The sequence below is a fragment of the Drosophila sechellia genome, chromosome X (assembly GCF_004382195.2).
Source record: "Drosophila sechellia strain sech25 chromosome X, ASM438219v1, whole genome shotgun sequence".
Lineage (NCBI taxonomy): Eukaryota > Metazoa > Arthropoda > Insecta > Diptera > Drosophilidae > Drosophila > Drosophila sechellia.
Window position 1 is genome coordinate 10,110,423 of NC_045954.1, and position 12,276 is coordinate 10,122,698.

Here is a 12,276-nt window from a genome sequence, read left to right on the forward strand (position 1 = left end):
ATTTTAAGTACAATAATAAAAAACTGTACTTAAAGGGAATAAATCTTAATTTCAAATTGAATGCGTTTATAGTTTTTGAGAGGCGGCTGTTGCAAATGTTTGTACTAACTGATATAGCAATCCAACGAAAGTGTTTTGTGTCCTAAAGCCAATTGTTCAACACCTTAACAATGGCAATGATTTGCAGTGTCTATATTAAGAGTGTTTTTGACTTTTCACATAAATATTTATTCAGCTGTTTTACAATAATCTCTGATCGTAACTAGCAATTTTCAGTGTATTCAGAAGAAAGCAACGAAAACGAGAGACCAAAATGAAATGAAAGGCAAAATCGAGAAGAGGGTTCAAATCTTTATTTGAATACCATTTTGTTTGCGATCGTAGCTAAATTGAAAGCGAAACTAAAAACTGGAAATGGCAAAGATTCATCGGAATAGCAATGGCAATTTACTGCGAATCGAAATTGGCCAAAAGTAAAAACCCGCAGTGGGAAAATAGGTTAAGTTATCACAACGATTTCAATTCAATTCAATTGATTTGCCCCTTGTTACCGAGCGCAAATTCGCTTCTCTGACTTCTTCGCATATTCAGAGAGATATAAATTAGAACGAGAAATAATAATCAAGCGAAAACAAAAGCGAAGGCGGCGTTGATCAGCTTGATACTGGATTCTAGACTCTAGATTCGCTATACATGTATGTATGTATGTACATATGTATTTATTATTCAGCATTTTCTGTTGTCGCGACGATCTGGATATGTTAGTTTCGCTGCCTGCTGATCCAAATGATTAGTCAGTGAGTCAGTCAGTCAGTCAGTCAGTCAGTCAGTCAGTCAGTCAGTCAGTCAGTCAGTCAGTCAGTCAGTCAGTCAGTCAGTCAGTCAGTCAGTCAGTCAGTCAGTCAGTCAGTCAGTCAGTCAGTCAGTCAGTCAGTCAGTCAGTCAGTCAGTCAGTCAGTCAGTCAGTCAGTCAGTCAGTCAGTCAGTCAGTCAGTCAGTCAGTCAGTCAGTCAGTCCAGTCAGTCAGTCCAGTCAGTCAGTCAGTCAGTCAGTCAGTCAGTCAGTCCAGTCAGTCAGTCAGTCAGTCAGTCCAGTCAGTCAGTCCAGTCAGTCAGTCAGTCCAGTCCAGTCAGTCAGTCCAGTCAGTCAGTCAGTCAGTCAGTCAGTCAGTCAGTCAGTCAGTCAGTCAGTCAGTCAGTCAGTCGGTTGGTTTTCTATTAAATTTTGTTTTCTATTAAACGCCAAAAAATTAGACACGCAGAGACTTGTGAATTGGTTATGGAATTTCTAAATCCTACACGTCCACAGCGAAAATGGGTTCCCTACGAAGATGAAACTATGAAACTAGATGGAACCTTTAATAATAGCAGCAATGATCCTTCAAATGGGAATGTGACAAAGATAAAGATAACGATATACACACGTTCGTCAAACAGCGTGGCGCATAAACCCTTTTCTTAAGATTTCTTCGACGAATTGGCAAAGACCAGGGGCACATTCGTTGCATTGGACCGCCCGTCTCCACAAACAATTAGTCGGAACTGATTGTCGCGGAAGTTGAGTAAAGGGACCACAGAAGTCGTGAAACGCGGGACGGGGGGAATTGGGACTGGCTGTGGAGGAAATATGTATGTATGTATAAATAGCGGAGTGCTGATAATTGCCCACGTTGTCAAGTTGAGAGAAGAAAATAAACGAAGAACAAATTACACATAGCCCGAGAAATAAAATAAATAAATGCCAAATTAGAGCATAAAAAAAAGACGATGCAGTAAAAAAAAAAAACTCATGCGAAATCGAGCTGAGACGAAAAATAATAAAAAAAAAAAACGGAGCGATAACCTCGGGAGAGTTCAATATTTGCTTCTGTTTTTAAAAAGAGGTATTTTCAAGCTACCCATGTTCATTTTAAGATAAGATTTTCTGACCCGATTAACAATATAATCTCCAGGCATTACAATGGTTAACGAGATTGCAATCAATAAAAGATATTTGCAAATATATCCACATCCCAAATACTATATACTTGTACTAATCATTTTGATTTGAAGTACAGTACCGTAGTTTTTTTTAAATATCAAAACGCATTGGATCGATCTGAAAACCGGCCATCGGTCGTATTTCGACCTATCAAGTGTGAACCACCTACCTCTTTGACCTTCTGACGTCGCTCCTCCAGTGTGGCGTCCAGTGTGTCCGGCGCCTGATCATTGCCACCGCCTCCCAATGGCAGTTGTGCTTGCTGCTGGTTGTGCTGGGCGGAATTTTGTGGATGCGACGAGGCCTGGCTGGCGGCATTGTCTCCCTGAACTGGGGCGGCTATAACGGGAATGGCAGCGTGTCCCTCGTCCTGATCCAGCGGCTGATCCGCCAGAGCGGCGACGGGAGCTGGAGCCTGAGCCTGTTGGGCGAGCGCCTGGAATTGTCCGGGTTCGCCTCCACCCGCAGCCGGTGGCTCATCGAGCATATCGCCCAATTCGGCGCGAATCTTTTGCTCCAAACGCTGGCGATCGCCAATGAAATGCGGATCCTCGCTGCGATGGGGGGCGTGTGCGGCGAGGGGCGGCGCTGGGATGAAGATCTCCGGTCCGGCCTTTCGGAAGTGCTTGTAGACGCGCAGGACACGATCGCTGCCGAAGTTGTCCGGCAGGAGGAAGATGCCGGCGAAGCAGAGGAAGCACAACGTTATCAGGACGAGTCCAATCAGACATTTTTCGCGCGAGTGGAAGTTTGATTTGCGTCCAATTGGACTGATGCGATACATGGTCGATTGTTTATTGGCTTCAATTCGATTTAACTGATTCTTTTGGGTTATTTGTATTATTGTTTCACTGTAGTCTTCTCGGGCATTGGCGGTGGACTTTTTAATTTAAGTTATGTTTATGTTCTCTGATTTGGTGAAAAAGTTAAAGATTATTTATGGGTGCCTTTGGAAATAATAATAGGGAAATAATTGTTGCATTTCATTAATTTGTACTTTTACGACAGGAGTGCTATTATTTGTTTGTTTATTTCGTGAACTTTCTTTTTTTTAACACTCAGCTGTTTAACTTTCTTGCCGCCTCTCTCACTCTCTTTTTTCCTTTCTCTCCGCTTCTCGCTCTCTTCTCTCTATGGCAGTGCATTCTTATTGTTATTATTGGCTATTTTCGGTTGTTTGCACACACACTCATACGTTAATGCGCCAAAAAAGGAGCACGAAATAAAAACGAAATGCCGGAAAGAAAACACAGACATGAACTGCCAGCAAAAACAAAGGTAATTCGATGCGATGTCGCTGCGTGGAGGAAAAAAAAGAAGAGCGGCAACTCACACACACACAAGAAACGTGGCAAACACACAGACACGAGTTTATGCGGGGCATTGCAAAAATCGCGATTTTGCATAGCAATTTTTAGTTGGCATTTGCATTGACGAATCTAATTGGCACAGTTTACCAAACCTAAAACAACACTTTACTCAAGTATAGGCATATCAAGTATGCAATAACCCAAAAAGAGTTATACAAGAAATAAATCAAAGGTACACTCTAGTTGCACTCGACCTAAGAAACTAAGCACTATATAAGTAAATTACCATTTCAATTTTAAATTTACTTTTAAGTACAAAAAAACCTTTTTATAGCAAGCCTACACTTACGAAAATCCATGATCTATTTTTGCTTACTCCTAACAATAACGTGCGTTGCTATGTTAATGACGGCTTTTGTAAATAATTCCAACAGCAGTGAAATAACTTAATGACTTGTGGCCTTTGAAATTAGTAATGGTTTTTATTCATAAGCACATTTCAACACTTAAATTCGCCATTTGGGCGGTGTATTTGCGTTCATTATTACTTCTGAGATCTAGAATAAATCACGATTTTGTATCCCTGCATAAACTGCAGGCCAGACAGGGACGGGGCGAGATAGGATGATGAGAGAGAGGTCGGAGAGAAACACGCAATATTTTGCAACAACACAACGGGCTGACAACAATAACATTTATTACGGAATACCGTTAGCTGGCCAAACAACCGTACGAAAAAGACACAGAAACAAACAATAAAAAAAATGAAAATCGAAAGAGCCGTGGAGAAAAGAGAACACAGAGACACAGCTGATGGGGGAGAGCGGGAAAAAGGAGGTGACGAAAGAGAGGCAACAGAAAAAAGGGATGAATCTTTAGATTTGGATTTGATTTTTCTGTCTTCTCTCCGCTCTCCTTTCCCACACTAGCATCCATCCTGCTAACTCCATCTCGCTTCCACCTTAGCCGCTTCTTCCAGTTGTTTTTGTTGTTACTTTCCGTTCCTGGCAGGAGGTGTGTTTGTGCGAGCGAGAGGAGAATGAGCGTTTCACCTGCCACCTTATTATTTTCTGCAAACCGAACATCGATTCACGGCAGAGGTATCACAAGAACGAGGCGCCTTCCACAATCGCGTTTAGTACCGATGGATTTACGTTTCTTTTTTTTTGAGTTCGAGACGACCAAAAACAGTTTGGATCCGATCCACAATGTGCCCGCCGCTTTTTCCACCCGCAATGCCGAAGTGGCCTGTGGTCACACTAAGAGACAGTGCTACCGGATCGCCGAACCGGCATTTTACACAAATGAGTCGCTTTCGCCTTTATTCGTTTTAACAAAATTGGAATACATATTTGTGTGTGATTTTTACAATTTAAAGCATATATGTCTCACATTATATCCAGGTCTTACAACACAACAAAAGAAGAACGCTTTAATGCTACTAGATTTTTATACCCGTTACTCGTATACTAGATTCGTTTAAATGAATTTAACTGGTAGAAGGAAGCTTTCCGACCATATAGAGTTATATATTCTTGATCAGGATAAAAAGTCGATCTGGTTCTGTCCGTATGTATGAGTGTCGAGATCTCAGAAACTATAAAAGCTAGAAGATTGAGATTAAGCATACAGATTTTAGAGACATAGACGCAGCGCAAGTTTGTTGAAATGTTTTGATATTTTTTCATATTTTTATTAGTCTTGTACATTTCTATCGATTTGGCGAAAAACTTTTTGCCATGCCCACTCTTACGCCTACTAACCGCCCAAAACTGCCAGCCCACACTTTTGAAAAGTGTTTTGATATGTTTTTATATTTGTATTATTCTTGTCAATTTCTATCGAATTACGAAAAAACTTGTTTGCACGCTCACTCTAATGCCAAAAAGTCACCCAAAACTGCCACGCCCACACTTTTTAACATTTTTAAAATTGTTTCATATTTTATTCACTTATATTTAGCGATATCCCAGAAAAATGATGAAATTTTTCGTTCGCATTTCCACTAGCTGAGTAAAGGGTATGTGATAGTCGGGGAAGTCGACTTACGCGTTCCTTCTTGTTTTAATGTTAAATCTCACTAATAGTCCGCGAAAAATTAACAATATTTATAAGTAAACTGTACTTATCGAATAGATTTATCGATGAGCATATAAAATATCGCATAGAATATTAAGTCAAAATGCAACCACCAAAATTCTATCACAAGGCATTTAAATGTCATTGTGAAATTATTATTCTTTTCACATATAAAGTGACTTTCTCTCCGAAAAGGTGACATTAGTAGCTCTACCTGTAAATTGAAAAGTTTAACGAAAAGGACCATGTCTACCTTTGGCGCTGAAGTGGATCAGGTTTGGCCATCGGTCACCGGTGGTTCCCCGCCTCTGACTGCTTACGGACGCAAATTGCTGAAGGATTGCCGGCAGGTGCAGAAGCCAATCGGAGGATACCATGATTTGAGCGATGTGATGAAGATGTCCGAGATGTTTCCGCTGGAGGTATTGCAGTTGGGTGACCCCCAGACAACGTCGACTTATATTTCCACTTTCTTCTTGCAGTTCGGCGTGAACAGTGTCAAAGTATATCGTCAATCTCCATCGCGACTTGCCCGTATAAATGATCAGGTTTCATCCACCTATCCAGTGATACACGAACGTACATTGGGCCTTTACTTGCAGTACTTGGAGCACAAGTGTCGTTGGGGTAAGCATTTCTCACGCCTAAATCGCCCTCTCAACTGATCGACTTGCCGCATTTCACCACAGGCAACGCTGTGGAAAGGCCCATCTACTTCAACTTATCGCTATGCGGATTTGTGCATCGCCTGCTGGGAAAGCGCTGCGCCAGCTTCTTTGCCCAGAACGACAATTACTTGCTGCTGAACGGAGAGTCCGGGGCCAGTGGCTTCGAAGCCGTGGGTACTCGGGAGGAGAAGGCGCCTCTGGTGCTGGCCAACGTGCTCAGCTACGACGATATCAAGCTCTCCGCTCTGCTTTCCGTGAGCTCACGCACGGAGTTTCTAAATGAGGGCGAGCGCAACAATTGCGGTCGCGTTGATGAGCACACCAAAACTTTGCAACGCCGCGGGGTTATTGTGGGCATGATTGGAGCCCGTCTGTCGCGGCGTAATCTAATGGAGTTCCAGGACATTGTAATCGCACGTCAGCAGAACACGCGTGAAAGGGGCTACGGAATGGCGTTGGGTGAGCCGGCTACAACGCGGGAAGAGGACTATCGACGACTATGGCGCGAGTTCTATGCCACGCCGGATCTCATCCACGGCCAGGCGGTCATCGACAATCAGCGTTTCGGACCATCAAAAAACAAGATGGACGTCTTTGACAATCTGGTGATGAAGCGTCGTTACGCCATCAGCTTCGACTTGCTGCTGCTGGAGACACAGGAAAGGGCTAAACGCATGAAAAAGTTGGCGTACCTCCATGTCGTGGGCTTCGGCTTGGGCGTGTGGAAGGCAGCAGAGCAGCAGGAGCGCATCTTCATGGAGACCTTCGAGCAGCGTATGCGCACGCTGGGCAACAGGCTCAATAACGTTGGCCTCGTCCACTTCTCCTGGTTTTCGATCACCGACTGCGGCGGTCTAAGCAACGGATCGCTGATAGAGATTCCCGGGCATCCAAAGGACGGCATCAGGGTACTCATTTCCAAACGCAATCCAGCACGAAAGTTGACTGATCCTGAGCACGCCAAGATGCTGCTGGTAGTCTCCTACGCTTGGGATGGAAACGCCCTGCCGGGCAACGAATTCTGGATGGTAAGTAGATAGATTGACAGTGCCTTAGCCACAAATGTTGATATTAGGTGGTGAAACAACGAATATATACTCTGTGGTTTGGCCAACTCTGTGTTCCAGTTTTCCGCTAATGCCCTTTATATTAAATAATAAGAACATTATCAATTTAATGAGGGCATGCATTATCAGCTAAGTCAGTGTTTATAATTGTGTTAAGTGCAATTATAAAGATAATTCAATTTAGTGATCATTAAACTTGACATTTAAGTAGTTGTAGTTCTTCACTTTCTTCTTTCTAATCCCACATATTATAACCTTCATTCGTTTTAGAAAATGCTGAAGTCCACAGGTGACTCCTCGACGGCCTGCTCCACGTTGGTGGCCGAGCTGCACAATCCGTACATTAACCCGAAATTCTGCAATGGAGGAAACCTGCACATCGCCTCACCGGAACACGGGGTGCTCCACATAGCCGAATATGCCAATCTGGTGATTCGGAGCGAGAATCACGACTAATAGCATACGTGAATCTGCCTGCTATCTAATCTTATCTAATCGTAGCTACTGTTTTATTCCACACTTTGCTGTAGGTCAATTCCATGACCTTTTGACGCAAGCATGACAATTCCACAAAAAAAAAAGGACTTTATATTATATTCGATTTTATAAGACGATCTGCACCATTTTAAACCAATTCCAATTGATTGAATTGTAAAAAAAACCATGAAAATGCCTTGACAACGAGACAAATAGGTAATAGAATTGAGAATTTTGGTTAAACCATTTTTATGTAAGCCGTGTAAATACATGTGAATAAATGCAGAGCAGTTCCTTATGCCAAACTATATGTGATGTGTTAATTATAGCGTGTAGCCCAACTTGGAGACCCAACCCAAACCCTCGACAGTGGTCGTCTTGGGCTTGTACTCGCAGCCGACCCATCCGTCATAGCCGAATTCCTGGAGAGCCTTGAACACAAAGCCGTAGTCCAGCTCACCGGAAACGTCCGGCTCGTGGCGATGCGGCACCTGGGCGATCTGGAAGTGACCGATGAGTGCCTTGTACTCCTCGAGCGTCTTCGACACGTTGCCGTGCAAATGCTGCAGGTGGTAGAGATCGGCCAGCAATTGGATGTTGTCCGCAGCTACATCGGCCAGAATTCCAGCGGCCTTGGAGTACGAGTTCATGTAGTAGCCAGGCACGGCGTACTTGTTAATTGGCTCTATCACGCCGATCATTTTGCTGGCTCTGAGGCTATCGGCGGCGATCTTCAGATTGGCGGTGTACGTCTTTGTGTAGTCGCTCTCCTGGCCGCCCTTGAAGAGTCCAGCGGTGAGATGGATCTTGTTGCAGTTAACCTGGCGGGCGAAGTCAATGGTGGCATCCAACTGGCTACGGAAGAGCTTCTCCGAGCCAGGCACACTGGTGGATCCGAAACGCAGCTGATCGTCGCTCTTGTCGAAGGCCAGATTGACCAAACTGACCACCACACCCGTCTCCTTCACGGCGGACACCACGTCGCTGGTCTCGCCATCGGGATAGGGGATCTCCACAGCACGGAATCCGTTCTGGTGGGCCAGACGAATCCGCTCCGCGATCGACGTCGCCCTCTCCGTGAACAAAAAGTTCAGGTTCGCTGCAAACTTGAGTGCCATCTTCCGGGCTGTCCGTTCGCTAATCTCCGCCTGCGTTCACGCTTGGTAAACAACTGGGGGGAAAACGATGCGATTACCCGTTTTTTATATTATATCTACTGACTTTTGATACTGCCAATGTCATATGGCATATGGCGCAGGAGCTTTATCGACCAAAGCTTTGCGTGACATACATACGTATGTTTTTAGTTATTTAGCTGGCACCAGAACCATTGCTGAGAATTAGTTGTAACCCTCGTTGTATATAAAGCATTGACTCCACCTAGCGGACGTTAAGGGAACCATTGAATAAGACGCATGTTTTGGCCAACATTTTAATTTTTAATTTCCAAACCAATACAAACAAAAGCAGTGCATAAAATTCTAATTTGGTATAACGAATGCAAAGCTGTGAATTTCGAAAAGCAGGCTGCATTGCGCTTGAAATCTCTACTCTTTCGGGGCCACCGGGTGCAATTTTTAGGCGCCTCGGGCGTTTATCGATGACCTGAAATGATACAAATTAATAATCTCCATAATATGAATGTTCAATTAAAAAATGAATGCGTACCCTCTTACGGTTTCTTTCTGTTTTGAACAGCTAATTACCAGTGCTAACGATCCCTATCATTTTTTGAAGAATTTAGGAAAATTAATTTTTAAATCAATTTTCGCATTTTTTGTAAGGGGTAACATCATCAAAATTTGCAAAAAATGGCAAAAAATTGAAATATCCAGTTTTAAACACCGTTTTATTGGAAATTTTGTTACGAGCTCAACCAGGTATGGCATTCTACATTTGAACCTTTATTTGGAATGTTCTGACAAAAAACTGATTAATTTTTGTTAAAAGACATAGGATAATGATATCCAAACCAATAAAAACAAAAGCAGTGCATAAAATACTAATTTGGTATAACGGCATCGTTGGCACCTGGCTTCCTGGCTTTCCTGGCGTTTTTTATCAGCATCTCTCCGACGCCGATTTCGTTCATCGCTCGCCTGAAATGATACAAATTAATAATCTCCGTAATATGAATGTTCAATTAAAAAATGAATGCGTACCATTTTGCGGTAGCGATTTTTCTCTGATGTCGGTAAAGCGTTCCATGCATCCCCAGCTCTTGATGCAATAACGCGTTGTACTTTTAGGTCTGGATGCTCTCTACGGTATGTAGCCGCAAATACAAAAAATGGGTTGGTCGAAACCATTTTCCTTTTTTCTGAAAAGAAAAGGAGAGGGGAGTTTAATACGGTATTTATTTGTTGTATGATAACTGTAATTTTTCTTTTTATTTTTATTTGTAAGAATTTTAAATAATCTGATGTGACTTACAACTGTACCAAGTGACGAATGGGGTTCGAATAACCGAATTGCTAGCTGTAAACGTGTACGGCAAACCCCACGCCAACTAGATGGAATAAAGTTAGATTTGATCAAAACGACGCCGGCGGATTCGCATCCTGGGAAACATCCTTCTGTTAGGTGGGTACGCCCCATGTTTTCCTTTGCCGTTGGCGGTGTGGTAAGTTCATCATATTAAATTAAATATTTATATTCAGCTTATTTAAATTTCTAGCCGCCGCGCTAATTAACTCGGTGTGGCTAAGAAATTTTGGTCGAATCGTATCGACGTGTTGTACACTTTATAAGGTCGGAGACTAGGTTACATCATTTTCAACGAATCTAGTATACCCTTTTACTCTACGAGTAACGTGTTTAACTACGTGTTGTGACCTTCTTTGTATGTGTCACATTTGTTTAAAAGTTTGAAACAGCTAGAAATAAGCCATGTTTGTCTGTCCGTCCGTATCTCGGGATCTGAGGCACTCTACAGGCTAGAAAGCTATAAGATAACGTTGCCACACCCCGATCTGAATAACCCCCAAATCAGGAAAACAGCATCTGCCTTGCTTATAATTTCATGGTTTTATTACCATTTTTTGGAAGCGCTTGCGACGCTGGAATTGATGTGCCCAACATCAGGCGTTGCAGCCGTCGACTACCTCTTGGTAGCATTGACGTAGCAGGAGGAGGTGTTGGAGGGCAGGGCGGCCCTGCTTGATCATCGTGTTCATGCGGCGGACAAGAGACATGGTGGCGCAGAAGGCCTTCAGGGTGCAACGCATGACGCTCAACAAGGTATAACATTATTTTTATAGTTATGGCAAAAAAACTGATTACTTTATGACCAATGTCCTATTTGGACATTCAACAATCACTTACCCAAGGAAAATTGTACAGGAGCACGTGTGGTTTGCAAGAAAAGTTGCTTGAAAAATGTATTTTGGAAAGATGTAAGATATCATGCAGCGCGCCTAAGCCAAAGTGACCTATTCGTCTTACCAAAATATTTAGAAAATGTATATTTGAAATGTGCAATTTAGTTCTTTTTCTTTTAATCTTGTGTGTTATGCTCACATATCGAATGCTCACATTGGACTGAGGTTTTGTCCAGTCGAGAAGTAAGATACAAATGAAATTTCATTTCATTCATCACATTTGTCTGTCTGTCGTAAGATTCGTCGTCTTGTCTGTTTGTACCTTTTGTCCGTCCGTCTGAACGGTCAAGATATTACGAAATGGTTACATTTATATATACACATTTATATACTTATTAACATTTATATATATATTCAACTGAAACGTCTAGGTCTTTGACTATATTAAACGTTCATTCAGATTTGCTAACGTTCTACGCACTTCTACATCCGTTTAAGTTGCTCTACGTTTTTCTACATCGTTTTTACTTTATTCTTATTCGTTCTACGGTTCTTTACGCCCCTTTTATTTTTTTTATGTGCATTTACTATTTACTAAGTTAAATAAAATAAATAATGAATATAAACTAAAACGAGTAGTAAAACCATCGAATTATTGGCTATTATTGGCCACAATTTCAGAAAGCAACTCACAATCAAAACTAGCTGGCAATCTAATAACAATTCGATATGCACATATGTATTTGCCAAAAAGCTGAAAAAGGATTAGGGAAATTGAATTGGTTCGTCTAACCAGACGGATTCGGATGACCCCATGTGGGCAATTTAAATACTGGACTTTTTGGACAATATACATATACACACATACAACAAGAGGAAAAAAAGAGCAATCTAAAACAGACATGTCACTGCCATCGTGTTGCACTGTTTTAGCCGAAATAATAATAGTGCAAATAAATTGCACAAATATCCTATTGTTTTAGCTTGACAACCCATTTTCGTTTCTATCTTTATTTATATTTATATTTGTATTTCTATTTCTATTTCTATTTCTGTACCCGGAAATGGAAATGTGGCACTCGTCGTCCGAAATGCATTTCCCATACGGCTACGGACCATCGACAAAGGCAATTAAATTTGTAAAATTTTCGCAACGAGTGGAAAGTGCAATGTGCAATGTGCAATGTGCAATGTGCAACTTGTGTGACCTCATTGATTAGCCAGATGCTGTTGTTTCTGCAGTTGGTCTTTATATTTAAAATTGATTGCATTCAGCATAGGAATTGGATTCGACAGCACTACAAGGCTGGCACATTCGCAGATAGATACTTAAGTTAATGAAAAGCTAACAATTAAAAAGGAAAATGTGCCATAA

At 42.0% G+C, this 12,276-nt stretch overlaps 3 protein-coding genes and 1 long non-coding RNA gene across 5 annotated transcripts in view; 1 reads left to right on the forward strand and 3 right to left on the reverse strand.

Moving 5' to 3' along the window:
- Positions 1-4,535, reverse strand: part of LOC6617535 (mannosyl-oligosaccharide alpha-1,2-mannosidase IA) — a 48,939-nt gene extending 44,404 nt beyond the window's left edge. The window contains exons 1-2 of one of the 2 annotated variants that reach the window (XM_032724208.1): positions 4,343-4,535; positions 2,150-2,889 (exon numbers count right to left, since the gene is read on the reverse strand). In XM_032724208.1, the coding sequence (XP_032580099.1) occupies positions 2,150-2,764 (615 nt within the window). In that variant the 5' untranslated portion in view covers positions 2,765-2,889; positions 4,343-4,535. The remainder of the gene's footprint in view (positions 1-2,149; positions 2,890-4,342) is intronic. The other variant, XM_032724207.1, reaches the window with a different exon arrangement.
- Positions 4,536-5,506: 971 nt separating this feature from the next.
- LOC6617538 lies at positions 5,507-7,889 on the forward strand. The gene is made up of 4 exons (XM_002041817.2): positions 5,507-5,791; positions 5,852-5,996; positions 6,059-7,065; positions 7,375-7,889. Exons 1-4 carry the CDS (start codon positions 5,615-5,617, stop codon positions 7,558-7,560), a joined length of 1,515 nt encoding a protein of 504 aa, XP_002041853.1. The 5' UTR covers positions 5,507-5,614; the 3' UTR covers positions 7,561-7,889.
- LOC6617539 (putative hydroxypyruvate isomerase) lies at positions 7,802-8,820 on the reverse strand. The gene has a single exon (XM_002041818.2). It carries the CDS (start codon positions 8,697-8,699, stop codon positions 7,905-7,907), a length of 795 nt encoding a protein of 264 aa, XP_002041854.1. The 5' UTR covers positions 8,700-8,820; the 3' UTR covers positions 7,802-7,904.
- A 642-nt stretch (positions 8,821-9,462) lies between these two features.
- LOC116802110 lies at positions 9,463-10,046 on the reverse strand. The gene is made up of 3 exons (XR_004362478.1): positions 10,015-10,046; positions 9,744-9,901; positions 9,463-9,680 (listed from the first exon to the last, which is right to left on the reverse strand). It is a non-coding gene; the product is annotated as an uncharacterized LOC116802110 (long non-coding RNA).
- Positions 10,047-12,276: the final 2,230 nt, after the last annotated feature.

Coding starts and splice junctions, on each gene's coding strand:
- LOC6617538 (XM_002041817.2), top strand. CDS start 5,615: ATGTCTACCTTTGGCGCTGAAGTGGATCAGGTTTGGCCATCGGTCACC. Junction 5,792..5,851: donor CCGAGATGTTTCCGCTGGAG/GTATTGCAGTTG, acceptor TTCTTCTTGCAG/TTCGGCGTGAACAGTGTCAA. Junction 5,997..6,058: donor GGAGCACAAGTGTCGTTGGG/GTAAGCATTTCT, acceptor ATTTCACCACAG/GCAACGCTGTGGAAAGGCCC.
- LOC6617539 (XM_002041818.2), bottom strand. CDS start 8,699: ATGGCACTCAAGTTTGCAGCGAACCTGAACTTTTTGTTCACGGAGAGG.